A 26,425-nucleotide genomic window follows, 5' to 3' on the forward strand; every position below is an offset into this window, starting at 1 on the left:
AAACGACGAAACAAACGTGTTCGCGAAAAGAGATTTGGAAAAATTGCGTTAAACGATTGTGAAATTGAGTGAATTCGCAAACGACAAACAGAAGAGACTGTGTGAAAATGGTGGAGTCATTAAATCGGGAGAAGAAAGGACGACAAAACCACGGGTACACAATGGCTTTCTGGGATGGCAAGGTCGATATAGAGAGTCACGACGAAGGATTCATCGGCAGGAAGTCAAGGGAGCGATAACAAACCATCTATTCAATGGCCTGGGACGAAGATCCTGGAACACCATTGACGAAATAGAAGATATCTGGAATTGGTGAGACGTACTTTGTATTCTGGCACTACCTCGAAAGATGGTTTGCGTACGAGTATAATCGTTCCAAAGATCTTCAAGATTCAGGCGAGAAAGGTGTGGGTTGGAGGAAGCGTTTAATGCTTTTAAGACGATTTTGTTCTTAGAAGACTCTTTGATATTTGACGTCCATTGAAATCAAAGATCTCAAAGAAGTGAAATAGTAGATTGAAACGTGTGAAAAATGGTTTCAAGCATGGCGCGATGTAATTTCTATTTGATTTCTACGTACGCCAAAGCCAATCAATTTAATTTATATCTAGCTTTCGACTTTATTTCCATAATTCGATTAATAACAATTAAACATTTATGTATGCTCCTACAACAACGAACTGGATTATTAATTAGCGATAAAATAATAAATGTTTCGCAAATGATTAAATAAAATTTCACAACGGACTAACCAACGCATTACGAAATAATCTCCAATGGATTCATTTAACTTTCGATCACCGGGAGTGGTTCTTCGCAAGCTGTACTTTTCCCCTCGTGGCAACAAATTGGATCCGCAGCTTTCAAACCAGTGAATTTCCAGCTGGTCGCGTCACACACTTTCGCGTATACTGCCACCTGAAATATATTTCACGTTTACGTCGGCATCGTTAAATATCAACTTGAGATACTCTTCTTGAACTTGATCTTTTAAACAAACTTACGTGCAGGTTCTCCACGTGCGTATTTAATTTTTCGCAAATCATTTGCGGTGCTTGGTCTCTCGCGCTCTCGGCCTGCACAGAATTACGCATATCTTTTTGACGTTCGCCAGACATGCTATCGAACATACATGATTATTTACTGACCAGAGCAACGCACAACTGTTGACACTTCTCCTGCCCTTCGCTATCGCACGTGACATTATACAGAAGAGCGCGTTCAATGATTGGTTTTGATATTTGCCTGGAAAACACGGCGCATTTGCAACCTCCCTCTTCAACGACTTCTTGCCTGTAAAAGTTCGAAATTAAGGAACCATTATTAATCGTATCAGCGTTCATTTAAAAACATTAACATTAATCAAAACTTTCGAATACTATTGTCAAAATAACGCTAATTATCTGCCAGTAATTTCAAGACGACTTCATCTTTACTTTCTTTCTAACATTTATCTTTAGTAGAACGAAATACCAAACGACTATACAAGCGAATTGTTACATTGTAAACCGTAAAACGATGAACAACAGGACGAAGGGCAGGAAACGATCCATTGCGGTTTCACGATGTTTCGTTGGTCGAAATCGATACAAGCTTAGTTGAATCGTGCGAAACAGACGAACAATCGAATGGGAATACTTCATTTATACCGGACAGATATCCCTACCATCGGTGCATCCAATGCATGTTTGGTCACACGATACAATTGTCGTGCTCGCGATAGCTTGTGAATGTCTCAAGTTTTTCATCGACGAGTTATGCGTAGCGTTGTAACGCGAGAAAGAAAAGGAAGCGGTATCGAATGCGCGTCTCGTTTCGTCGACTGATGCATCGTTCTCGGTGAGCATAAAACAACATTCGATTTTATTTTTGAAATATTTCATTTAACATAATCTATATTAACAATGGGGTACGTTGAAAATTTCAGGCTGATAAGCTTTAAGCTTTTAAGCACAAGCAAACGCATTATGATCAAATATTTATTGCAACGTTCGCAAATAATCTATGTGGTTTGACGTTGGGAAATATTTCAAATTTCAACTATTTTATAAGTGCCGCGATTTATTCGTACGATTATTTTCTCCATAATGATTATTAATAAACTATGACGAGCTGTTGTTCGAAACATCCTTAAAAGGCAATACGATAAGAATATATTGCTGCAAGCAAAGGTGATTATAGAATCTAACGAAGAAAAGCTAGTTCAAACTTAACTGATTACTAAACTGCCGCAAAGAATCTTTTGAAAGTATTAAAAATCAGAATTGACGAACCAAGAGCTTCATAGCGAAGTTAAAATTCAAGTTAATTGGCAAAAAAGTCTAGGCATTCTAAATATAACAACAATCTCGTAAGTTTAGTCGAAATCGAGCAAATTTATTCATCATTTAAGCGACAAATAATTATTTCTCATTTAAACGTCAATCCATCACAGGATCCAATGGAAAGCTCATTTTCTTCGAGCAATTTCCTATCTGTAATTACTTTCCTTTCTCTTGCGCGCGACTAAGACGGAAGGTCTTCGAACTTATCAAGAGAAAATGGCGAGAAAAAGAAAGGAAGAAAGAATCCCTACAACAGTTGCAGCAGCGCGAGTTATTTGTCTTAACAGAGAAACTGAAGGAAAGTTTAGTAATCGTCGCGATTAAGAAGTAACTTTTCGAATACAAAAAGTGATAATTATTCACTTGTAAACGCTACAACATTTCCAAAATTGTATTCAAATACGATAAATGTAGAATCTAAAATTCGTAATTTTTATTTCAAAGAATATTACAAAATTTTGATTAAGACATTTTCAAAGATAACCTACAAAATATCCTTAATGAAATCGTTGCAGATGATATTACAGTACTTGATAATTAATAAACAGGAAGTATATTTCTAATGGAATATGTGAGTTAGGTACTTAAATTTAAAACTGAAAACAAAATGAAAGTCCTTCGGGCAATATCGCGCCCAAATGTATTGAAAATACATTTTAAAATGAAGGATCACCCAACTGATTGAAATGCACTCCAGATGGCTGATGGGAAACCTTGTGCTTATTAATAAATTTCTTGTAATTTCATTCCACTTGTATATTTCATTGGAAATTTATTGTAATGCACCACCTGCTCGTCGCCTGATAATTTAATCCGTGTTCCAGAGCAGTTCCAGATTGTTCCAGAAACTTTTAACCTTTCTAATCTTGTACCTCGGCAGTATTATAATTCCCCTTTTTTTATTCGTTGAATAATAATAAATAGTTTGCGAATGTATTCAATTGATAAGGAAGAGGAAATCATATTTTTGTAATTAAAATATAACATGACTAATCATACGGTGAAAGAAACAGTAAATAAATCGTACAATATGAAATAATAAGAAAAGAAATTTTATATTATGCGCGATAAGCATGAAAATTGTATTTATAGGACAGTTTAATGATGTACTGATCTCACGAGAAGAACATGGCGTCCATTATTAGAGGTGCGACATCCTCTGATTAATTATAAACACGTAAATTCTAAGTATACGCTTTATTCTTATAACTATTTATCATAATCTAATTGATGATACCTTGTTTTCATAGACACGGGTGAGATTTGGAGCCGACTATTCGATCATCGACCATTTATTCAGGGCGAAATCACATTCTTTCTTCGCGAATTTCAGGTAAAAAGTTCCCGTGTTCTTATTATCGATAGCTGCATTTCCATGAGAGAAAAAGATAGTAATTACGTAGAAGACCATACAAAAGTATTATCTTTCTCAGAGGATCGACTAATCATTTCGTATATGTCTTGATAATAATTTGTTATCGTGCATAACCTAAAATTTATAGGAAAAGAGAGATGATCGAGAAGTAGAACGACTTTTCAAAATACTTGAATATTCGACGGATTTAAAAGAAAGTCAACTCGATCGAACAGAACAACTCGGAGATTGTCATTTACCAAGTTTAAAAGCAAATGTTGATGTTGCCCTGAGTATGTGTGAAAGAGTTCTTCAAAGAGAACAAAATTTTGACAGTGTATGGATCATTTTCAGTAACTGAATCTTTTCTAGTTTAAATATTTTCATATTTGTCATTAATGTGAACATTCAATAATTTTTTTAGGATATAGCATTGCTAGAAAATAGAGAAATAAGGAAATTAGAATGGGAGAAGTTTGTTAATGATATGAGTGAAAATTGTGAGAAAGTAAATCAAACTTTTCAAGAAAAAGAGAATGAAATAAAAGAATTTTATATTGACTTAGAAAGAAAGTTACACATTACACCATAAACATTGTTACGTACCAATATTTTACAAATACATTTTGTATTTTGTGATTACGTATAACATAAAATAGTACCAATTTTGGATTTAATGTATAAACACTAACAACAATATATTTTGTTAATAATAGAACACTTGTATCTAAAAAACATAAGAATGCCAGTTGAATCAATAGAAGATCCTTCCATTAAAATCAAACCAAATAAGAAATTAATAGAATTCATCTGCAAAAATGTGAAGAAGACTAATAGTACTCCAGTTACTATTATTGCTTTAAAAAAGTCAACTAAAGATAAGCAGAAAGATATCTTATTAAAATTGGATGATCTAAGATGGTTGAACAAATACTTAGAAGAATACAGAACCATTCATATGGAAAGTATTTATTTACACGAGTTGTTAGAGGAAGATGACATCAGATTACCAACTCCAAAAGTTACACCAAGAAATCCTGAGTTGGAAGCTAGAACACAGAAACTGAAAGCACAAGAAAATGCTATGAAATATAGAGCTATGACCAAAAATGTAGATACTACTACAAAGAATTTACCAGAGGATACTATCTCCTATCAAAGTAAGATCCTTAACTTAAAAAAATATTCTTTCCCATATATGTTACATATATCTTTATCTTTTCAGTGAAACAAATAAATAAACAACTCATAGCTGTTGCACAGTTTATATTTTCTGTACTAGCAGGTTTTGCCTTTGGATTTGTAGGTCTGGAATTAATAGTAGGAACTTTAGACTTTGGATTTAGATTGTTATTAGGTATAATTTGTGCATTAGTTATTGCCTTGGCTGAAATTTATTTCTTAGCAATTAAATTAAATGAAGATGCATATGATGCTGCTTCAACAGCTCCACCACATAAAAAATTTCATCAAGAATAAAATTTCATAAATTATTGTTATCAAGACAAATTCTCCTAATATTAATGTCTTTTTGCAATATTTATAAATACAAAATAAAGAAGAAAATTATAATTATGTGCAAAATATAAAATGGTATATAAAATTCTATTGTGATACAGCTAGAAACCCAGCATAGAAAAATTAATGCATTTATTTTGTATTATATAATAAGGCAGCAAGATGCTTTTTGGACTAATGCATTTCAAGGTATAAATATATACTTTACTTCGTACATATTCTTAAAATTCTTTTCCTAATTTACCTACAAAGTCTATATGTACTTTATTATTAATAAAGAGATCCTATTTAATGTTCAATTTGTCTTTAATGAATACATATAAAAATAGTGTTAAACATCTAAAATTATTATTTATATTTAATTTAAAACATTAAATAAGCAAATAGCCTAAACATTCGATATAAACCAAATGTTTGTAAAGTTCACAATGGTATATTGTTTTCAACTAAGTTTGAGGTATTTCCTAAATAATCAGAGAGCCTGTCTTATGAAAATATAGATGAAAGTGGATATTAGCTATCCTATCTTTTGGTTTCATCTTCACTGTCACTTTTATCACTGGCTTCACTTTTGTCACTGGCAGAATCACATTTACCATTTTCTTTTGCCTCACTCTCTTGTTCACTATTTGATGAGTTGTCATCTTCTGCTTTCCTATCACTATCAGAACAAGAATCAGTATCTGACTCACTATCACTATCTGAGTCTGAGCTACTCTCTGATGAACTACTATGTGAATTTTTGGCAGCCATCATTTCTTTGAATTGCCTGACTGTGATCTTCCTTGGCATTATTTCCCTGAGAAATTCCAATGTATCATTGGTTTGTACCACCTCTGCCAGATGTTTGTAGTCTAAAGAATTCCCTTTGTTGTTTTGCAAATGTGCTTCTTCCGTTAGATAGTGTATAAATAGTTCCTATAAAATTGTTTTTATCTTTGTTTGTTCGTACTTATTATGAGAGGTGAAGCATAGTATAAACTAAAATATAGGTGACATAGTCTGAATGTAACGCATATTAAACAATTAATTAATAAATATTATAAATGTAAAACACACAGGAAGTGAGAATTTTTAATTGTCGCGCGAAACAACAAATATGGAAGCTATACAAATGTATAGAATAATCACGTTTAAGCGTCACCTAACCTCAATATTTAAACATTAATCTTACCGTAGCTTTTGTGACTAAATATAATCCATCTTGACCGATTGTATCAACATAAGGAGAACTTTTCATAATCGTTTTTACCCTTGACATAGGTAAACGTAATTCCTTCATTTTAGCATGTGATCCTTGCGCAGTCATTTTTACGGAAAATCAATTTCTCCTAGAACCGAACGTAAACTAACAATACGGCAGTAACGTATGTTAATCAATTGCCGCCAATTTTCGAATTTCGCATTTTATATAACTATTTGACACGAAATTCGGGAACATATTGTATTTGATTAAATCCTATTTTTAATTTTTTATATTTTATTAAATTTTAAGAATATAAATAATTATAATATCAAACAATTAATACAATCTAAATTTTCCATATGATATTATTCGTTTTTCTTTGACAATAAATATTGCAAATAAAATGATTAGGTCATTTTTATTTAGCAATTTATTAACAAAATTAAAGAATTATTTTTGAAATGCTTTAAAAAAGCAATCGTGTATTGAATTCGTTGGTAGTAACAGTGTAGTAATAAGGTACTCTAGTGACATCTTCTTTCACTGATCGAACATTGCTGTTTCTATTTCTTTTCAATTGGCACGTTATATGCGGCGTACCGAAATTTTGGCGAGCAGACAGTTGTTGCATCAATTTGACAATCTGTAACGAGTCAAGGTATATTTAATAATATTTTAGCGGTATATAATCCACATGCACACTGAACTGGTTTGCAGTATTAACGGAGGTCGAAGTAATTGTACTTTGCTATATAACCATCGAATTAATCGATCAATACGGCACATGGCGGATTCGGGCTAATAATGTTTCAGTGAAAAATTAACTAATTGTTCATATATAGTTGTTCAGATTGTTGGGCCATTGGTTCGTAAGCGACCTCTTTTAGTTTGTTTTATTCATTCATAGAATGTATGTTCAGTTCATATCTATAACCTATTATATAGATCTTCACCCTTGCATTTTACGAACATCTGTTTTCTATTTGTGATAACTATTTATTGTAATAGTTTTATTGTATCGCTTTCTCTAATTGTAATTTCATACATCTTGTGAATTAAAGATATATGTGTAACATTATTTTATCGTATCTTTCTTTTTTTATTATATTTGTATGCTTACATACATGCTTGCACTCATTGTTATTAAAATATAATATTCTCTAAAACAAATATTGACATAATTGATGTTGAATTTATAAATTACAGGAACAAAATACCTATCAGAATGTCAACTTTTCTTGGGCTTATTAAGGAGATACCGGGCATCTCAGTGGATCGTTTTGATGGAGAAAACTTAACATCCTCCATATTTTTTCTTAGTCATTGTCACTCTGATCATATGCATGGTTTATCAGATACATTTTTTGAATATATAGATGAATATAAAAAATGCTTCTATTGCAGTCCTATTTCAAAAGCATTGTTAGAAAGTAGATTTAAATTTAAAAGTTCTTGTGTGAAAGAAATAGGCATTAATATACCCAGTGTTATAGAATACGTAACAGAGAATAAGGAAAACATCCTCATTTGTGTAACTTCTATCCCAGCAGGACATTGTCCTGGTTCTGTGATGTTTCTTTTCGAAAAAGATAATATATCAGTGTTATATACTGGTGATTTTCGCATCAATCCAATAGACTTTCCAAAATTAAAAGGTTTGCACTATTGTAATGATTCTAAATCGATACCTAGAACATTTACTAAAATTTATTTAGATACAACATTTTTAAGTACTGACTATCCTGTTTTCCCTAGTAGACAAGAAAGTATGCGTAGAATATATGAAATTACTAAAAATTGGATAAGCAAAGACCCAAGGAATGTTGTTATTCTGGAATGTTCTGCTACATACGGTTCTGAATTTCTTTTTGTAGAACTGTCAAAAATGTTAGATATGAAAATACATGTAAGAAATGATGTGTTTGAAAATTATTATCATATTGCACAATTATCTTGTTATGTCACAAATGACCCAGATAGTACTCCAATTCATGCTTGCAAGAAAAAAATATCTTCGCCAGGTTTGCGTTGTAGAAGTGATGTAAGCAATGCAAATATCTTAACTGTTATCCCGTCTGTAATGAAATGGAGAAAGAAAGATACTAGCATAATAGGAGAATGGGACAAAAATAAAGAAAGAACTTTCAATGTATGTTATTCTACTCATTCCTCTCTTAATGAACTTAAAGCATTTGTTCGATATTTTGAAGCATCGGAGATATACCCATGTGTGATTAAAACAGAAGAAGAAAGGGAAATTTTTCGCTTATTAGATACTATAAAAAATAAATCAGACGAAAAACCAATAATTAATCAAAAATATAAATTAGAGCTTCCTAGTCGTAAAATATTAAGTAAAGTTAAATTTAAATCTGAATATTTTAGTAGTGATGATGATAATTTATGATATTCATTTGTATTGTTACCTATTAAGTTGTTAATTGTTGATACATTTATACTGTTACACAATGGCTTTTATTACTATGTACAATATTGTATATCCTTTTATTACATACTATATACATAACAAAAAACTTGTACTTTTAATAAACATAACCGACTAAAATTTTCTAGTACTCTTTTATTTTCCATATATGTTTTCAAATGTTTTTAAGTTCTTGAAAACTACATTCATACTGTCTAACATATTGGAGTGTCAAATTATTTCAAAACATTGTGAAATGAATAAAATTTCATGTTGCAGAAATTTATTTGCATCTTTATTATTGAATATATCATCTAAACCATGGAGAAAGCAGCATTAGCACGAGAGAAGGTATGGTTTGACAAACCATCCTATGACAAGGCAGAACGATTGTACTTTGAAAGAATGGCCAAGGTGAGTATCTTTCTCATCGTCAGTGAATCTTGAATTAATGTTATTGGATATAAAACTGATTGCCAACAGGGGTAGGGTAAATGTTTTAAACATACAAACTCTTAAACAGAATAAATCTTAAGTTTCATTCATTTTCACCGTTATTGTCAGCCCCAACATCCACAGTTAATATTTGCTTTTTTGTTATACCTTGTACTTTTTCTTTGTACTAACAAAAAAACTAACATCTTTAACACACACTTCAGGGAATATCTGGTGATAGGGAAGATTCTATCTTCTTGTAATTCTATGAGGTGTTGGGAATTTTATTTTTTTCTTGAGAACTTAATTCCCATTTCTAGTTGTGTGTTCAAATGGATTACCTAATCTTGTATTTCATTTCTAACACAAAACTCTTGTGATAAGTATCATTAATAATATTAAAAATAAGAACATAAGATAAGCAATGTGATTTTCTATTTATTTAATTATAACTATAATTGTATGATGTATTGTTTTATATGTTCATACATTCAATGAATTTCTGAATGCATGGATTCTTTACTCAAGGTATTTAGTTTTGTGCAGTTGTGTTCTGTAGTAACAACATAAATCAAGCATGTAAAAGACATGCTTCGATTAGTTTGTATTTTACATTATTAATAACAAAATACGAGTTCTTTCTTGCATAGCTTAATGTTTCAAGGTGGTGTCTCATAAAATTATGGAAAGCTGCTCGCTTAAATCTGAAGTTTCTGTAATTAATAACTGTCAAGATAATTCCTTTTTGAATAGTAACTCTTTGACTAAAACAAGGTCTGAAAAATCTAAAGATAATAAGTTATTGATTTCTGAGAATATTTCAAATGATATAAAGAATTCTAAGTGTCAAATAAATGCATCAAAGATTAATAAAGATGAAGAAAAATTGAATATACAAAAGAAAGAAAATATAGAAGAAAAGCAAAAGTCTGACAATATCAAAAATGACTTAAAAGAGAAAGAGAAGGAGACTAGTTCTTCAAATGATGCATCTAAAAAGTATAATACAAAAGAAGTAAAAGAGAAAAAGAATAAAGCAGATACAAGACATAAAAATAGAAAACAAAAAAATGATACTAAGGAAGTAAAAGAAAATGTTACTCCATTAATAAGGAATAAGCAGCAGTTACCTATTCAGGTATATACTGTCATGCATCTGTTCTTTAATGTTTTGTGTGCATCAATGCAATACTTATAGAATTTAATTTTGTTCATTGTAATATATTTCATTGCCTAAATCATCATAGAAATACTGCTTATTAAAATACACTTAGAAAATTGACTAAAGATAGCATCATTTTATTCTCTTATACAAACATTTACTTTATTTTATGACATTTATTTTATGAAAATTTCAGATATATATTGTTTGTTATATATATTATATGTTATATATATTGTTGTCTGATTCTTAGATTTAATAGTTCTTGTATGAACACCAAAAAAGTACTGTACATATTTATCTTACTTTAATCCTATTTTACTTGAACACTGCTTGTTTTTTTTTTGTGTGTAAAAATGGGGAATACAATGCGTCTGTGCTTCTGATTAGGAATGTTTGCATTTGTCATGATCTTAAGCTTATTAACAATATGTTTATATGGTGATAATAAATATTTTTATTTTAACTTTTTATCTTGTAGAAAAGAATTATTTGTGATGCTTATTATTTATTCACTTTTTAAACATTTAAAATATCTATCTCCACTTAACTCTATTGAAGATGTATACTTATAAAATAAAGCTTTTCAAATATTATATACAAATTTATTTACAAGAAGAAATCTAAATATAAACCTTTATTTTATTTCAATTTGGATAACATTAGTTATAGAACTTAGTGGAGGTGTGATATGGAATTTTTTGTAACAATCAGTTTAGTCTGAGTTGATCTTTAATATTGCTGGATACAGGGGAATCAACAAACTGCTAGTCCCATTCTATCTGCTGGTGGAAGTTTAGCCAATGAGGTTGCCAAGGCTCGTCAACATATTAAACAGTCTTTACAGTGTGTGAGTACTGCACTCTTTGCACACCCTTATATAACGAGTTTTCAAACCTGCTTACTAATACAATATGCAATATTAATATAAATTGATGGGCATAAAATCTAAGTATTCAATAAGAATGAGTATTTCCTTTTATAACTTTAACTTTAAATGCAGTCCAATTTTATTTTACAGATGGATGATATTGCAGCTGTTGCTGGTTTCACTACTCCAAATGATAATAAAAAGGATATTCTAGAATGTAGTGGTGAGTGTTACACCGTTTACATTAAATTATTTTATCAGTAGTATAGGAATTGCCATATTTCAAATCTTCATCAACAGTCTTCCAAGAACTACAAAATGCTGTTGAAAAATTGGAGGAACGTGTAAAAGCTCTTGAGGACAAGATTTTCATATCTGCTGTTCCAACATTAGCAGTTTGTCCTGCTAAACCTCAACCAGCTTCAAAACCAGCACAAGAAAAAGCTGATGACGACGAAGATGTTGATCTTTTCGGTTCAGATTCAGAGGCAAGTGGGCAGAAATAGTGGAACACACTAAGAAGTTAATCTCCTTCTATTTACATAAATATTAAAAATCATTTCTGCACGATACTTATACATTTAGTACACTTTACACGTGTCTTCAAGTAGGGTGCAAAAGTGATAAAATGATACGACATTTACGAAATATAGTACACCAGATATTCCCAGAATACTAATACATTCAGCTATAATTCTCTATTTATCACACGAATTCAATACAAACACTATCGTACAAGTATTGAAATGTAAATGTTGCTATTTATGATCTTTACTGTAAATTGTTTAAATACTTGACTTATTAGGGAGAAGATGCAGAAGCTGCAAAAATTAGGGAAGAAAGACTGGCTGCATATACTGCAAAGAAAGCTAAGAGTAAGTCGCAGATTGAATTTGTACTTCAAATTTAATTACATCATGTGTTATATAATAACAATTTACAGAGCCAGCCCTGATTGCAAAGTCAAATATCATATTAGACGTAAAACCGTGGGATGATGAAACAGATATGAAAGCAATGGAAGAGGAAGTTCGAAAGATCGAAACCGATGGTCTTTTGTGGGGAGCGTGTAAGTTATTAAGCGTATATAAAATAATAAATTTGATTCTTTAATTTGAGTCAAAACTAAAAATATTTATTCTTTTATAGCAAAACTTGTTCCACTTGCCTTTGGAATTCACAAACTTCAGATTTCGTGTGTCGTAGAAGACGACAAAGTTTCTGTAGATTGGCTTACAGAAAAGATTCAAGAAATCGAGGATTATGTACAAAGCGTAGATATTGCAGCTTTTAATAAAGTATAAAATATTAACGAAGTTTCCTTCGTAGAAAAATATCTGACGGTTCTAATTGCAATCAGGCATTGGTCTGTTGTGCCATCTTTTCATTCCACTAGCAATATCTACTTTGGTAAATACATTACATACGTGTTCTATATTAAACACGGCTGTCCAAAAATGAAAAACCTAGTTATTGTACTCCAACTTTAATATTCGATGTGTCAATTTATCAAATCGTTTCTAAAAATACTCGGGTAAATTTTTAAACTGTGGTTGTATGATCGATATATTCTTTATAAAGAAAAATATAAACATTAAATGTTTTAAATATAATTCGACATATAAAATTGTAATATCAAGTAGGAATACTTCATTTGCTATCAATGATACCGATCATTAACAATATTGTAGGTATATATGTAATACCAAGTACTAGTACCATTTTTAATTGTTTGTTTTGGAGTATTGTTACTATAAATAAAAATTGTCAACTTAATTTCTTATTTTATTGTACTCTTTAAATCCTTTCCTTTTATTCGTAGAATGGGAAGATACAGTGCTGCTCTCTAGTAGCATATGCTACACATAAATCAATTCTAACAACTTGAAATTGTTTTGACGCTAAAAAACCAGTTTGTCGGTTCTGTGCTTTTATTTCCCGTCGTGAATAAAGAAATAATTATATTTTCAAGATGACTATGGCTATGCTTCAACGAAGAGCTAATGTAAATACATATACGACTATATAAAATTTCTGCTACATAAGTGTCGTTGACCTAACCTATATTTTGTTTGTTATTGTACAAAAACATATTCTTATTTCTTAGGTAAGGCTGCCTCCAGAAGTGAACAGGGTGTTATATATAAGGAATCTGCCATATAAAATTACCGCTGAAGAAATGTACGATATTTTTGGCAAATATGGAGCTATCAGACAAATCAGAGTGTATGTGTTTATATTAATCGCATTTTATACCATTATATATTTTTTTAACACTGTATCATAAAAAGTTTCTGAGACTAATGAATTTCTTTGCTATAGGGGTAATACTGCCGAAACTAGAGGAACAGCTTTTGTTGTTTACGAGGATATATTTGATGCAAAAAATGCTTGCGATCATTTAAGTGGATTTAATGTTTGTAATAGATATCTAGTAGTTTTATACTATCAAAGTAATAAAGCATTTAAACGGGTTGATGTGGACAAGAAGATGGAAGAAATAGATAAATTAAAAACAAAATACAATTTGAACGAGGAAAAAAAATAATGCAACTCTTGTAAATAGAGTGAAATATGGAAATAATCCATTTTGTGATATAAACTATTTAACTTGCAGAAACTTTTCTTTGTATATTATCATTGTAAAATAAATATTGTTTTAAATATATATGTGACAAATAATTCAATAAACGATTTTATCTACCATATTCATTTTGATTTTATGCATCATTTAGTACAGTTGTAGAAGTTCAATGACCCACAGTAAGTATTTTCGTGTGGAACGCAATCATTTCTTGCTCCCCTCCCGAGAAGATATAAAAACCGGGGCGAAAAAATGTCGACGCATTAAAAGGCTGTAATTAATACAACTTTCACAGTCAGTGGTAGAGTAGCATTCCTCTATTTCCATATACCTCGCAGATGATAGCTATAGCCTTAATTAAAACTCTTCACTGGAATATATTGAAGTTAAGTGATTTATGTTAAGTTACGTCGAGATTTATGATAATGATCGAAACATTTCGATTTTTCTAGATATACGTAACAATAAAAATTGAATATAAAATCTAAAAATATAGAATTCTAGTATTCCTGTAATCCTAAGGATATTTTAAAACAAAATTATGAATTTTCATTGGAGAGGTCAGAAGGAATCAGACGCTACGACCGAAACATCTATGACGACGCGGAGGTGTGACCTCCATAAAGGTAAAGTAAAAAGATGCACCTGTCATTATCGAGTGCAGTACGCGCGTGTCACCTGTAATTTAATCGGTCGACTCATCTTGTCGACACTAGCGTTTTGTAATATGAGCTCGACAGGGCTACGTTTACTTGTCAGGATACTGGATACTGGATGCTGGTAGAAACGCGGGGTACGGTGTATCACAACACATACACAACGATGCACGCGTGCGCACACGTACGCAACTCATATACGGTTCTCGTCACCGGCTAGCCGGTAGGACATTCGATTTCAGTCGAAAGCGAAAACCCGCTTAGCCCGTTTAGTCGTGTTGTCGCGGCGTACCGTTTTATAGTGCGGCATTCTTATGGGTGTTCTCCATTTATTCGTTGACTTCGGCTCATCATACTTCGGCCAGTCTGAGTGTTTGAGATACTATGAGACTTGCTCAAATGTCGTTCGACTGCTGTGGTAACGGCGAAGCCGCCGGCAAGACGTTCGCGGATGGCCTTGAGAATGTGTCACGTATTCCACGAGCAATTTACGATAGTTTTCTTCACGATATTGGCCATTTCACGTATGGGTACTGTTGGTTGTTCCTCGTCGTTGCTGTTCCTCTATTAATGGCCTTACGTATGTTAGGCCGTGTTCACGTCACGCCGCCTAGAGACGTCAGACTTGAAGAGTAGCGCGATCTTACGGAGCACGCAAGAGACTATTTTTGTTTTGTTGTTTAATCACCGGTGTAAATACATAAATGCGGTTTCAGTCAGATCGAATATAACGCCGTGACTCGTGAGTGCGGGGTACATTCCTGCGATTTCCTTTCGCCGTATCTCAATCCTCGACACGATGTAAACAGTATGGAAGGAGGAATGGCGTCGTTCTGATGGATTTCTCGTGTCACGGTCCCTCTGAGTATTATCGTATGTGGTTGATGCGATTCGGTTTGTCGCGCTCGATTCTTCCAACATCGTACTTTACTTGGTTAATATTGTACGTGAGTGTGTAGTGCCGAACAGTGGGTGACTATGGTGTGTCGTCTGCTAATGTTGCTGACACGAACGTCGCTCGAGAGAAACAACGGCGTCGCGTGGGGGAGGAATGAATGAACGTGAAGAGGACGATCGAGGTGTGGCGGGAGGGGATGCGACGACCGTCGTGTTGTGACGGCCTGCTGCCTGCTTGCCGATTTGTATCGAGGTGAGAGTACGTGTATACATGCATATAAGTATACTTGTCTGTATGTATGTGTCATGTGTGTTTATTCACGCGATCAACTGTGTCCACTGTCGTCACAGTCGCCGTACACTTTGCGTACACACAGCGATGTTATTTATGCGTAGTCGCGTTCACGCAATTCGTATGAACGTAATTCGTTCTACTCACGTGAGCCTCTATCAGTGTTAGCTTGCTCTCAAATATCGTAATGCATCATTGCGACAATGGAATTCTAATTATCAAATTGAAGCGATGACAAGCTCGTATGATTGACGTTTCGAATGGTGGACCATTACCTGGTTATATATCGATACAACTCTTTGTTCGATATGTCGCTTAGTAATATTCTCGAGTTTTATGATAGTGATTGTTTTGAAGGTAACAAATTACTTTCTACCCTATCTTTTGGTAAATGTCATTTTTGGTAAAACTCATAATTAAATTATGGATGTTTATATATTTATAAGAAATTGTAAAAAATATCATGTAAAAAGATAGATTACAATCTTATTAAAAACTTACCATTCGTCTGGCTTTATATGCAGTTTCATTTGGTGACGATCCCCTTGTAGTCCTTTAGAAGTATACGAAAGTGAGCAGGTGCCAGGTACTTAAGTGAGTATGTTTGTCTGCTGTCTGGATAAATACGTCGTCGTGCTACCGGCTTTTGAGTTGCTCTTCTTCACGTTAATGCCGAGGAACTTTGTTCTCGAAATAATGGGGCAAGCCTCTTTCATACACTCGGTTTTAGAAGAAATTTGAAGATCTTGCAACGGCACAAGTAAATTAAACCTTGATCGATTTTTTAAAATTTCGTTATTTATTCAAATCGCGTTTCATTGGCCATCGCTTTTTGAAACCGTCAAGCATTAAACTGTTTAAAGTAAGATGATCAAAAAAATGGTGCCTTAAGAGGCTTAAGCTTTGTATGCAATTCTGTAGATCATAGATGTCGCGTCTTGCGTAAATCCTAGAAGTGGGTTGTGCAACCTTAACTATACATTAGAAATTTTTAATGTCTGTAATATATCCGTGGTTAAATTGAAAAGTGGAAGGCGAAATTATTGAGCTTTTGTAGATTGTTAAATATAACCAATCGGAGTGTTTTGTACATGAGTGTTCGTAACAATACGATTTGTTACATGCTTTGAAATACGTGAAAGCGATTTTTCATCGACAATGTATAATCTATACAACAGCACAAGGTTGTAACGCGTTTTATTGCATGACGTTAAAAGGTAGTGAGAAACATACTTGAATTATAGGTATATACCTTTCATCAAAGGATTTACGATTAAGATTAAGATGTAAATTTTTTAATTAAAAAGACTATTCACTGTTTTGTAATTCTAATTGAATATTAATTTTGTACGTAGTAACAAAATATATGAGAGTTTCTCAGGTAGGGAATTGTGATCTAACAATCTAACTGAATAACTTGTTTATGACTTGTTTTATACGACAAGAATGGTAGATATCTAAGAATTCTGTATGTATATCTAAGAATCGTATAGAATCATATTACTTTATTTGAAGAATAACGTTCTCTTGAAATAGTAGTGTAGATGGCGTCAATAGATAGATGGCGGTAATTTGAAAATATTATTTGTAGTTACTCGTATTGCATCGTATATGTATCGTATATGTAGTTACTCGTATTGCATCGTATTGCAATTTAAAAATATTACTTGCGGTGTTACTCGTATTGCATCGTACTTTAACAAAACCATTTCTTTTTTTAATTACAGCCGGAGCATCCGTCCGTCGTTGGAGAAAAGCAATGTGGTGAGTCTCGACTTTCCTTCCATACTACTTTGTAACTTTAGATTATTCGTTAGGGTTATACTATGGCCTTGCGTTATACGTTTCGAACATAGGTTATACCTTAATATGCGAAGTGATGTCGGGTTAAACCGTAATTCTATAGGGTAGGTCGTGAAGCAAACGCTAGTAAAACGCCGACAATATTTTTAAAGATTCAAGAAAACTAATCATTAATCATATAATTGTGCCATCAATGAGAAAATTAATTCAAATGTACTGACTCTTAATCTTTCTTAAATAGGTTGTTCAACAGGTTGTTAGACAGTAAATTAAAAATTTTGTACCTCGTATAGACAATGTACGAAATGCACGAGGTTATATTGCTTAAATATAAAATAGCAATATATATTAGAGAAAAATTCGGCCTATGTATTTACAATTCTGTAAGAATCTGGCAACATCGGGAAACGAACGAGCAATATGAGAGTGAGAATATCTCATAATTGAAATTCAGAGCAACGAAACAGAGATATGTACTACCGTTCATTAGCATTTGGACACTCGCACCTTATGATAAATATATAAAACGTACTAGAATTTAAAACAAAACTTTTTCTTTTTAAATTTCAATTTCTCACGTTATCTATTATATATTTTATATAATAATGTTTTACGTTTTATTGTATTTTAAACTTGTATTATTCGCTTTATGTTTCTTTATCACTGCTATTTTGTTAACAATTCTCGGAGGCTTACGAATAGCCTTAACCTTTTGCTCCGAAATCGTGAGTAAAAGAACGGTACGTAGAAAACAAATGTGCTGGTACACGCACACACAAGTCACGTGTCGTGTTTCCATCGCATGCTGTTATGCCTAATTAGTGGCTTGGTCGGTTGCATGCGGAAAGTAACTTAACTATTTTTTCGCGTAATTAACTGATGAACGCGCGTTAAACGCGTCGTCGCGTTTCTCTTTCAACACCGTTTCAATCTGTCCTACTATCGATGTACATTGTTTCTGGAACACGAAATTCGAAATTATTCCATCGATCGCCGTTAGACGATTACTCCGTCCACCGCGTCGAGCGTAAACGTGTTGCAATTTAGTTGAAACCCTTAGCTTCGTTGATAGAAGGTTATTGTCCGATCTAATTGCCAGTTGAACTCGTCCAGTCCTGGACTCGCGGTTTCATTTACCACCGTGTGTCCTATCTCGGCGGAATCAATGCGATCTCATTGCAGTATGCGTGTGGAGACTCATGTATTTACACATACACGTTCAACAGTCGGCGTATCACTTATCCTTATAATGCGTGCAGGACTCAAGATGAATCCGTGTCTATCGCCGACGTACTGTTAGTTTCACGAGAGAATTCACTTTGAAGATGAAAATATGGCTAACTTCGTGGAAGGCGAAGGAAAAGATGACCTCTTGTCGTACGTTTCTCTTCGTATACATCGCGAGTTGTACATTATTTGTGTAATTTCTAGAAAACTACGCTAAAGCAGAGAACAGTGCCAATGCATTGCTCGATGTCCGATTAGCTCGTGTAGAATGCTGTTCACGTTCCGATCTATCGGTTCACGGAAGTCCGCATTGGCCGGCGCGCGTTATAAAAATTCAAGAATTCCACGAAGTTTCTGGTAGAGGCTTAGAGGGGCGTTCTACTCGCGTAGAATGAATCACGGTTGCGATTTGAAACGCAAAATATTCAAAGGCGAGACGGGTTGGAACGGACGCGAAGCTTTCTACACCAAAATTTCCGTTCGCCTCGTGAATATCTACATAATACGTCGGAAGTGGCGGTCGTACGATCCCGCGTCATTTGCATCGGCGGGAATTGGCTAATCGGCAATTCCGCGTAGGTTAACTAAACGGCCGTCGGGAATGCCAGTCGATCTTCCGTGTGAACACGACCACGCTTTCCTATCACGACGAACGTCCATTTTCTAATCTTCCACGTTGTCAATTAATTATATGTATCAAAATTCCAGACGAGTCTCACAAACACATATGCATGCTTAAATTACTCTAACATTGTTTAACATCAACGACCTCGCTTAAAAGAGAATTGCAGAGTCGATGTTTGTCAAGCAAATGATAGTCGACACGACGAAGTTTGGAATTAATATTAATTATCGAGCAATCATTGGCGCGATAGGGAAAAGAACGAGTGAAATTACGAACGAAACACGCTACGCGAAGCAGAACGAGGTCGTCGTTCGTGCGTTATGAACTTTACATGTTGTGAAGTGACGCGTCGAGACGTTTGATTCGTTCTGCTGATTTGCCTCTGTTACTTTTAGGAGATCGAGTCTAGTACCGCGAACCATTTATCTTCATCTTGGCCGTCATTTCTTTTCATTTGTTCCATCGACGTAGAACAAGACCCTCCGTCACCCTATTCTATTAACAGCCACGCGATGGTACTGCATATGCAAAGCCCTTATCGTTATTGTAGAACGATGTCCCGTTCACTGAACCTTTCTGCTTATACGTAGCGTAGATCTGGCCGCGTAGTTTAATCGTGTATCGTTCGATTCTCTCGATTCTGCGTATCGTTTCGTTCGAGGTCAGGCCTAGCAATGGAGAGTACCCGATCAGACGTTGTTAGACCGTGAAAAATGCTTCGTCACAGACATTGAATGACACTGTAATCTTCGGTTGCGAGGCAAATTAAAACTGTTTAAGACCAGACGTTCTTCGTTCGATTCTGTAAATTTGTTCGTCGTAATTAGTCATTGGCTTTAGATGATACCGCATTTTGAAATACAGATTCTATAGTTTCCATTCTTTTTCAGACTTTGTTTGGACTTTGGACAATATAATACTACACGATCATCCGCAGTTCAACGTATTGAATTATTGAATTTAGACAGTTGTGAATCGCCATCAACTAGGTATCGTTTCTGTATCATTATCGTTCATCGCTTATTTTATACTCCCCTTTGCGTTATTTGTTACGTTAACAGTAGCAAAATTATCGAGCAAATGGAAAGTTACAAATTCCCTGCCTCACCTCGTATCTTCTCTTCTAAATTCATATTACCGCATCGGTCGGTTGCGAGGTAATTTCGTATGCGCGAATCGTATTCGATTACATCATTACTAGCATTCATACATCGCGCATAGTTTGCGCCAAAGCCCATGATCTACGGAGCGGATCGAGCAACGATGAAGTATCGCGATCGGCTTGCCGTGAAATCTGTCAATGAAGCGGCGTTCTTGCACGCGTGGATTTCTAAATGAAAGAGAGAGCAGCGGAGAGGAGAGCGTGCGTTAGTAGTTCGTCCCACATCCTAGAAAAAAGCGGGTCATGTGGACGGATGGTTCAGTTGCCGACAGGATAACATTGCTTGGCAAGGACGACCGCCATCATCGACGCCGGCGTCGATGTTCATTGGCCTAAATCGTGGCATCGCTAGTCACTAACGCGTAGCATGCTAATTCTCGCTAGTAAAAATGCTAATGTGTCGTCTCTTGTTTCAACCGGCCGTTTCTTTTCTTTCTCTCTCTCTCTCTCTCTCTTTGTCCGATTAAGTCGCGTTCAGGTAGCCGACTTTTATATTTTATAGTCCCACTCGCATATAAAATTTTGTTAGTTTCGTTTTGTCTTTAAAGCGTTGGATCGTTCATCGAAACGCTGATACGAACACTGATGTTTTATGACTCGGCATTACTCGATCGGTCTAATGATGTGTAATGATAGTTTCTATCTTCTTGCAACGATTTTATATACGAGATTTATAGAGTCGAGTCCTCGAAGTTACAAGATCGCGTGATACGATAGTGCGCGAACAATTTGACCGTTCAAACAATTTGGTGTTCGATCGACTCGGATAATCGATCGAATTTTTTACGTATTGTATTCCGTGTTACATACATCACGGGTCGAGAAGATGGCATTGTGATAGAATTAATAATAATCTCGATTATCAAGTTTCTCGGTTAGCATTAGAAATTTTAAATAATCTATATATAGGCGAGATGATCTTTTACTTCGGCGCTGCAATTCGGTTCATAGAAGTTCAGTTCCGCCTAGCATTTGCTGATAGTTAAAGGCGATGTTTAGCGGAACTCGTACAAGATACGCGCCAACTTTGTTCCATGGAACAACGTGGTCTAATGATTCGTTTTAAACGTGAATATATACGCGGCAGCTGCACGCATCGTGGACGTCCTTTAACATTTTCTGAAAAACGCTTCTGCGCGTGTTACGTAGAATATCTCAGACGCTAAAGCATACGATTTTCGAGATCTATGTTCCATCGTGAATCTTGTTTTATCGCAAACTTTTAACTGCTCGGAGCGAACGTATTCGCTTGGTAATGAAAGTGGACGGATCGAATTTTAAACGTGGAACATGCAGAATCGTGTATTTTCGTGGCACTTCGCGTGACGAAAGATATCCCATTGGGCCGTTTCAGAGCAACTCGTAAGATCTAAAACAGCCCTTCGTGCTCTCGTTATTTTCAGATTGACGACGCAGATACGCGTTATTCCACTTGCTATTTTCCTCCCGCCTAACTAGGCTAATCGCTGGAATTTGTAAGCGAGCGATCTGGTCGTTCGATAACGCAGAGAAACGTGCATCAGCTATTCGATGCGATTTAGGTGTTAAAAGAACGTTAGATCGAGTCAGTTGCTAGGTTGCTTCATCGAAGGGACACACGGACGAAAGCGATAAATCCGATAAAACGAATATTTCTCTGGTATTTTAAGGTCGGCGACTAAAACGCTGATTAAATGCACCGCTTATCGGTGTCACTGATTCGTGTTAAAGAGCAGCATTTCATTCGTCCGCGTCGTGAGAAGGCGCAATGAATTTCACTGAAACAACGTTTCTGCCTTCTATACTTGTACTCTTTTTTTCTTCGATATCCTTCCCTTGATTGCTTTTGGAGTTGCACCGTCCACTCTTTATATTCTGTTCGTTCGAAACGAATTACCATCTTGGTCGCTTTTAATTCTTCGGAAGACAGTCGGTAAACCAGTCGTTTGCCGGGGTGCGAGTCCCAGAGAGGGGTTACTCGGATGAGAGCACGGTCGAGGAAGCGTTTATTGGCAGGATCGATGGTCGCGATTCCATCAAGCGTGAAAGGTCGAGACCCGGCTTCCTCCTTCTCTCTTTCTACTCAGACATTCAGAGTAATAGTAGGCGACTGTACGAGATCGTACGTATGGTCGGATTGTTTTCATCCGACGAAAATGGTTCACCGTGAAAATAGACGACCTCTGCTGTGTGCGTGCGCGCGTAGAAATGGGGATGATGCAGTTGGCCTGGATAAAGGTCAGTGGCCGACCTAGCCCCCCAGCAAGCCGACCACCAGCTCTACCACCCACCGGTATTGATTTTGTTAACCTTCTAGGTTCTAGTCCCGTGCACCCCCTACTGTTGCAACCGGCACCCTTCCTACCAGTGATATCTTGCCATCATGCTGTTCTACCTTTTGTCGTTTGTATTTTGCCCTCTGCCTTCCAGCAGCTCGTTCCCTTTTCCATTTTCTAACTGGCGTTTTACTTGACGTCTCAAGGAAGCGAATATTTCTAACGTGTATTTTGATGCCGAAGAAATATTCGACATTGCGAGGTCTCGTTTCGCGTATTTCTATTTTTTTGGAAGCTCTTGCGCTAGGTACATGGGTGAAATACGCGTAAGAAGGCGATATTGGAGCATGCTCACGCTTGATATTCTCGTACAAAGCGAGGGCACGTTGCGTTCGGATTGCGATAGCCTCTCGAGCGGCCGATGCAGTTATCTATTTATGCCCTCTGTCCCGGCGAGTTTCAGTGTCGAGTGCAATCGAGAGTCTACTGGGTGTTTGGAAGCGAAACAATACGAGTCACGTAAATGTAAAATGCCGTCGCGGAAGGTTTCGCGATAGAATTGAATCGAGAAACCGTGCTCGTCTCGCGTTCGAATATTTTGTCGCGTGCGGGTTTTCCCTACGAGAGGTTTGGTATCAGATTCACTCTAGCAAGAACCATACAGCTCGTTTCAGTCACACCAGGCCGTTTTATTTCTTCGTCTTGAGAATAATTCTTCCACGACGAAGGGTTTTATCGATTAATCACAACGTAATAGGATAATAATCTTCGTAGAATCGAGTCCGATCGAAACAAGAGAACACTGGTACTTGGTTTCATTCTCGCTATCCCGTAGCCAAGTAACGCGTGTACCCTAGCTGTAATTTACGATCGTAGAATCGCATTCTTACGCCTACTCGCAGGCCGATTCTGCTTGTTCATTAGCGCATTCCTGCACTTTCCTTCTCGAAATGGGGCGGCGATTCGCGTATCGTATCACCGTCCTCGCGATACCTTGCAAGACGGATCGCCGGTTTACACCTTGCCTTTGCAGTCGACGCGTTTGTGCGCGTGCACGCGCGTGCGTGTTCGCCTCAAGCAGCTAGCGTACAACGGCGAGGCCCGCAAGCGGAATTCTAATGCCGTGTATCTGTGCCACTGTGCGAATTGAATTCCAATTATACGCTTGATTTACTTGTCATTCACCCGGTACTCCCTGAGAATTGCATCCACGACATTTGGCGCCACTCCATCTTCGTCGATTGTGACAACGGTGCCGGTTACCCTGACGACCGTGTCTTGGAAAATGAGATAATCGTTCGAGATTGACCAGGGATGAACTCCCCCCAACGACGTTTATGGAAGGAAGCAGCAACCGTGGTTCAATCGTTCGTATCTCGATAAATTCGTTCGGAGGATCGACGAATTTTTAACGTTTCCCAGTATCGATTTAGCCGAATGCGACTGTACGATCGTTTAATTTTTAAGCGAATAATTAAAGTTTGTTATTTGTATAAAAAACCGACGAGTATTGATTTTCACCACTGTCTTATATTACAGCCAAAAAAAAAGAATGGAAAAAATCGAGCGGACTGAGAATGGCCCAGAAAAGAAAGAACAAAGTTAATCTCTGTCAGGTGCGGTTATACATATCGTCGCAGAGTTTCGTAGCTCGCTATTTGCCGCGGCAACCGAAACTAATATCGCATCGACGAATATGCATGTGCATTTATCCGGATCGTGCCATTCAAGAATATCGGCCAGCGACGAGATTTATAACGCGCCACGCCAGAAACTCGTACATTACGTGCTATTGACTGTATTACCTAGGAATTTGCATATACACATATGCAAATCGCGTAGCGCGAATGTCGCCTATCGATCAGTCTTGTATCTCGCGTCGGTGCGCGAACTCGCGTTTCGCGGCAAACGGCAAATATGCCTTCATTAATATCGTTAATTGGCGAAAACACGCTCCAGTTCCGTTGCGAGATTCGATACTCCGTCAGCTAGATGTTACTCCATTCTAATTAAGTTCATCGCTCGTTTTGTGCGATCGCGATCGTTTAATACCAGGTCGATGACGGTGAATTCTGCTGAACAATCTCGGCGCACGATCGATCGTTGTTTTTTAACGAACTGTGAATGACGAGTAACTGGACCGAGCTACGAGGTTGGTTTGTGCTTGTTGCGGTGTAATTTAGTACGAAAATCGTAAACGCTTCGAAAGAGCCTTTCGTAAATATTTCCTGTGGACCCGTTAGAATTTTAAGGAGCTGGATTACCATAAGATCGAGAAAGTTGGTTTCGTTTGAATATCAAGAAATATTTAAAGAACGTGGAGAAATCTCGAGGCGGAAACAAATTTTAATCAGGCGAATTGCCAAATTTCACCTGGCAATCGATTAACCTAGATTCGACGTTTTTCTAACTCCAGATATTTCCTCTGTCGAGCCTGTTCCGTTCGTGTAACCCACTTTAAAATTGGATAAAGGAAAGAGAATTTGCACAGCATGTCGGTTATCGGTTCGTCGTCTGTTTCGTCTCTTTTTCTTTTCCTCGTAGCTTTTCTCGTCGATCCAGTGAAGCAATTAGCGTGGCGGTTAGAAAGAACGGCAGAAACGAAGGAAAGGTCATTGTCGGCCACCGGAGACATTTCTATCGGCGATCGGACGGTCAGGGCCGAACTACTGTACCTAAATCTTTCAATATCCATCCATTGCGCTGCGTTGGCGAACAGCGTCGAAAATCGATACAACGTGCTCGAGAAGTTTCAGTGTTTCCATGCTTTATTGTTAATATCGATGCAAGAAACTACAGAGAGATATATAAAATGCATAAGATACGAAGTTTACGATCCAATGAATATAAAATTAGCCAGGATCGAATAGGGAGTGAAATTTTCATCAACCTAATTTTACTTTCGTTTGTTCCGGAATTGCGTACAGTACACGCGTATACGCTAACGAATCGCATGTACTGCAATTTAACTCGTATTTAAAATGTAGTATTGCGTTAGCTGGCCAAAATATTATTTCGTTAACTGATCGTTTCTATCAGTTCTTGGAACCCGTGTTCGTGAAATGAGCTTTCGATATTACGTGTGAGATGTACGGTCAGTTAGGAAAGCGCTACCGAACCGTAGTCTCTACCGACAGTTCATTTCTTTCGAATAAATTATTCCAATACAAGGTTCACCTGTTGTCACATCCACCTGTAAAAGGCATCGTGATCTACCCGCATCTTCGTTTATCACGATTAACGAAACACACCTTGCCCGAGACGTTTATCGCGCAGTATACGATTGGCAGAGGCGCAATGATGGCGCGATTTAAATCAGCATCTCGTAGGCGTTCGTCGACTTTCACGACGACCACGTTTTCCTCGGTCCGTCATCCTTGGAACGTGCTGCGAGCGTACAAAGTCTATAAATTAGATAATTAGCATTTCCAAGAAGTCGTGTTTTCAGTCTTTCCATTAGACTATACGACAACCCAATCCTCCTTTTTCCTTATCCGTATTATTATGTAGGTAATTGTTATAGGTAAATTATGGCAAGTGGATTGGCGGCGATCAGTAGGCAGGATAAATAAGCTGCGATTAATGAATGAGTCGAGTGTGACTCTTTAACGAGCGTCTCATTCTCTGCCACGAGATACACCGCGTATTG

The 26,425-nt window shown here is 36.0% G+C and overlaps 7 protein-coding genes across 12 annotated transcripts in view; 5 read left to right on the plus strand and 2 right to left on the minus strand.

Annotated features, from left to right (window-relative positions):
- Positions 1–595: 595 nt before the first annotated feature.
- Positions 596–16,523, minus strand: LOC100648520. Of its 2 annotated transcripts, none has more exons than XM_048408322.1 (4): positions 16,206–16,523; positions 1,149–1,293; positions 1,005–1,076; positions 596–918 (listed from the first exon to the last, which is right to left on the minus strand). In XM_048408322.1, exons 1-4 carry the CDS (start codon positions 16,232–16,234, stop codon positions 787–789), a joined length of 378 nt encoding a protein of 125 aa, XP_048264279.1. In that variant the 5' UTR covers positions 16,235–16,523; the 3' UTR covers positions 596–786. The 2 variants fall into 2 exon arrangements, with proteins under 2 accessions (XP_048264279.1, XP_020720113.2); XM_020864454.2 differs by lacking the exon at positions 16,206–16,523 and adding an exon at positions 1,501–1,822.
- LOC100646627 (biogenesis of lysosome-related organelles complex 1 subunit 5) lies at positions 3,289–4,532 on the plus strand. Its single transcript, XM_012311667.2, has 5 exons — positions 3,289–3,336; positions 3,417–3,471; positions 3,575–3,657; positions 3,827–4,015; positions 4,103–4,532. Exons 2-5 carry the CDS (start codon positions 3,453–3,455, stop codon positions 4,268–4,270), a joined length of 459 nt encoding a protein of 152 aa, XP_012167057.1. The 5' UTR covers positions 3,289–3,336; positions 3,417–3,452; the 3' UTR covers positions 4,271–4,532.
- On the plus strand, positions 4,421–5,495 carry LOC125384603 (transmembrane protein 199). Its single transcript, XM_048408321.1, has 2 exons — positions 4,421–4,838; positions 4,904–5,495. Exons 1-2 carry the CDS (start codon positions 4,421–4,423, stop codon positions 5,155–5,157), a joined length of 672 nt encoding a protein of 223 aa, XP_048264278.1. The 3' UTR covers positions 5,158–5,495.
- Positions 5,484–6,529, minus strand: LOC110119152 (chromatin accessibility complex 16kD protein). The gene is made up of 2 exons (XM_020864453.2): positions 6,371–6,529; positions 5,484–6,114 (listed from the first exon to the last, which is right to left on the minus strand). Exons 1-2 carry the CDS (start codon positions 6,503–6,505, stop codon positions 5,719–5,721), a joined length of 531 nt encoding a protein of 176 aa, XP_020720112.1. The 5' UTR covers positions 6,506–6,529; the 3' UTR covers positions 5,484–5,718.
- LOC100645331 (probable elongation factor 1-delta) lies at positions 6,854–13,051 on the plus strand. 4 transcript variants are annotated; one of them, XM_012311670.3, is made up of 9 exons: positions 6,883–7,040; positions 9,087–9,221; positions 9,907–10,380; positions 11,156–11,254; positions 11,426–11,498; positions 11,576–11,763; positions 12,081–12,150; positions 12,219–12,344; positions 12,425–13,051. In XM_012311670.3, exons 2-9 carry the CDS (start codon positions 9,129–9,131, stop codon positions 12,577–12,579), a joined length of 1,278 nt encoding a protein of 425 aa, XP_012167060.2. In that variant the 5' UTR covers positions 6,883–7,040; positions 9,087–9,128; the 3' UTR covers positions 12,580–13,051. The 4 variants fall into 4 exon arrangements, with proteins under 4 accessions (XP_012167062.1, XP_012167060.2, XP_012167063.1 ...); XM_012311671.3 differs by lacking the exon at positions 6,883–7,040 and adding an exon at positions 7,092–7,247; XM_012311673.3 differs by lacking the exon at positions 9,907–10,380.
- Positions 13,115–13,983, plus strand: LOC100644298 (splicing factor 3B subunit 6). The gene is made up of 3 exons (XM_003397565.4): positions 13,115–13,280; positions 13,383–13,501; positions 13,598–13,983. The coding sequence occupies exons 1-3, from the start codon at positions 13,248–13,250 to the stop codon at positions 13,821–13,823; spliced, it is 378 nt and encodes a 125-aa protein (XP_003397613.1). The 5' UTR covers positions 13,115–13,247; the 3' UTR covers positions 13,824–13,983.
- LOC100642848 (solute carrier organic anion transporter family member 74D) overlaps positions 14,324–26,425 on the plus strand; it is an 85,412-nt gene continuing 73,310 nt past the window's right edge. For both annotated transcript variants that reach the window (XM_048408318.1, XM_012311675.3), the window contains exons 1-2: positions 14,324–15,665; positions 17,432–17,468. The gene's annotated coding sequence lies outside the window, so the exon portion shown is untranslated. The remainder of the gene's footprint in view (positions 15,666–17,431; positions 17,469–26,425) is intronic.

Source organism: Bombus terrestris, chromosome 9 (genome assembly GCF_910591885.1).
Source record: "Bombus terrestris chromosome 9, iyBomTerr1.2, whole genome shotgun sequence".
Classification (NCBI taxonomy): Eukaryota; Metazoa; Arthropoda; class Insecta; order Hymenoptera; family Apidae; genus Bombus; species Bombus terrestris.

What these genes read in the sequence shown, in the direction of transcription:
- LOC100644298 (XM_003397565.4), top strand. Translation starts at nt 13,248, where the DNA reads ATGACTATGGCTATGCTTCAACGAAGAGCTAAT. An exon ending in TGCTTCAACGAAGAGCTAAT is followed by an intron (nt 13,281 to 13,382) that starts GTAAATACATAT and finishes CTTATTTCTTAG; the next exon opens with GTAAGGCTGCCTCCAGAAGT. An exon ending in GCTATCAGACAAATCAGAGT is followed by an intron (nt 13,502 to 13,597) that starts GTATGTGTTTAT and finishes TCTTTGCTATAG; the next exon opens with GGGTAATACTGCCGAAACTA.
- LOC100648520 (XM_020864454.2), bottom strand. Translation starts at nt 1,643, where the DNA reads ATGAAGTATTCCCATTCGATTGTTCGTCTGTTTCGCACGATTCAACTA. An exon ending in ATCGTTTTACGGTTTACAAT is followed by an intron (nt 1,294 to 1,500) that starts GTAACAATTCGC and finishes GAACTTTTACAG; the next exon opens with GCAAGAAGTCGTTGAAGAGG. An exon ending in AACAGTTGTGCGTTGCTCTG is followed by an intron (nt 1,077 to 1,148) that starts GTCAGTAAATAA and finishes AATTCTGTGCAG; the next exon opens with GCCGAGAGCGCGAGAGACCA.
- LOC100645331 (XM_012311670.3), top strand. Translation starts at nt 9,129, where the DNA reads ATGGAGAAAGCAGCATTAGCACGAGAGAAGGTATGGTTTGACAAACCA. An exon ending in GGATATTCTAGAATGTAGTG is followed by an intron (nt 11,499 to 11,575) that starts GTGAGTGTTACA and finishes CTTCATCAACAG; the next exon opens with TCTTCCAAGAACTACAAAAT. An exon ending in TGGTCTTTTGTGGGGAGCGT is followed by an intron (nt 12,345 to 12,424) that starts GTAAGTTATTAA and finishes ATTCTTTTATAG; the next exon opens with CAAAACTTGTTCCACTTGCC.
- LOC125384603 (XM_048408321.1), top strand. Translation starts at nt 4,421, where the DNA reads ATGCCAGTTGAATCAATAGAAGATCCTTCCATTAAAATCAAACCAAAT. An exon ending in GGATACTATCTCCTATCAAA is followed by an intron (nt 4,839 to 4,903) that starts GTAAGATCCTTA and finishes TTATCTTTTCAG; the next exon opens with TGAAACAAATAAATAAACAA.
- LOC100646627 (XM_012311667.2), top strand. An exon ending in TCTTTCTTCGCGAATTTCAG is followed by an intron (nt 3,658 to 3,826) that starts GTAAAAAGTTCC and finishes TAAAATTTATAG; the next exon opens with GAAAAGAGAGATGATCGAGA. An exon ending in GAGAACAAAATTTTGACAGT is followed by an intron (nt 4,016 to 4,102) that starts GTATGGATCATT and finishes TAATTTTTTTAG; the next exon opens with GATATAGCATTGCTAGAAAA.
- LOC110119152 (XM_020864453.2), bottom strand. Translation starts at nt 6,505, where the DNA reads ATGACTGCGCAAGGATCACATGCTAAAATGAAGGAATTACGTTTACCT. An exon ending in ATTTAGTCACAAAAGCTACG is followed by an intron (nt 6,115 to 6,370) that starts GTAAGATTAATG and finishes ACAATTTTATAG; the next exon opens with GAACTATTTATACACTATCT.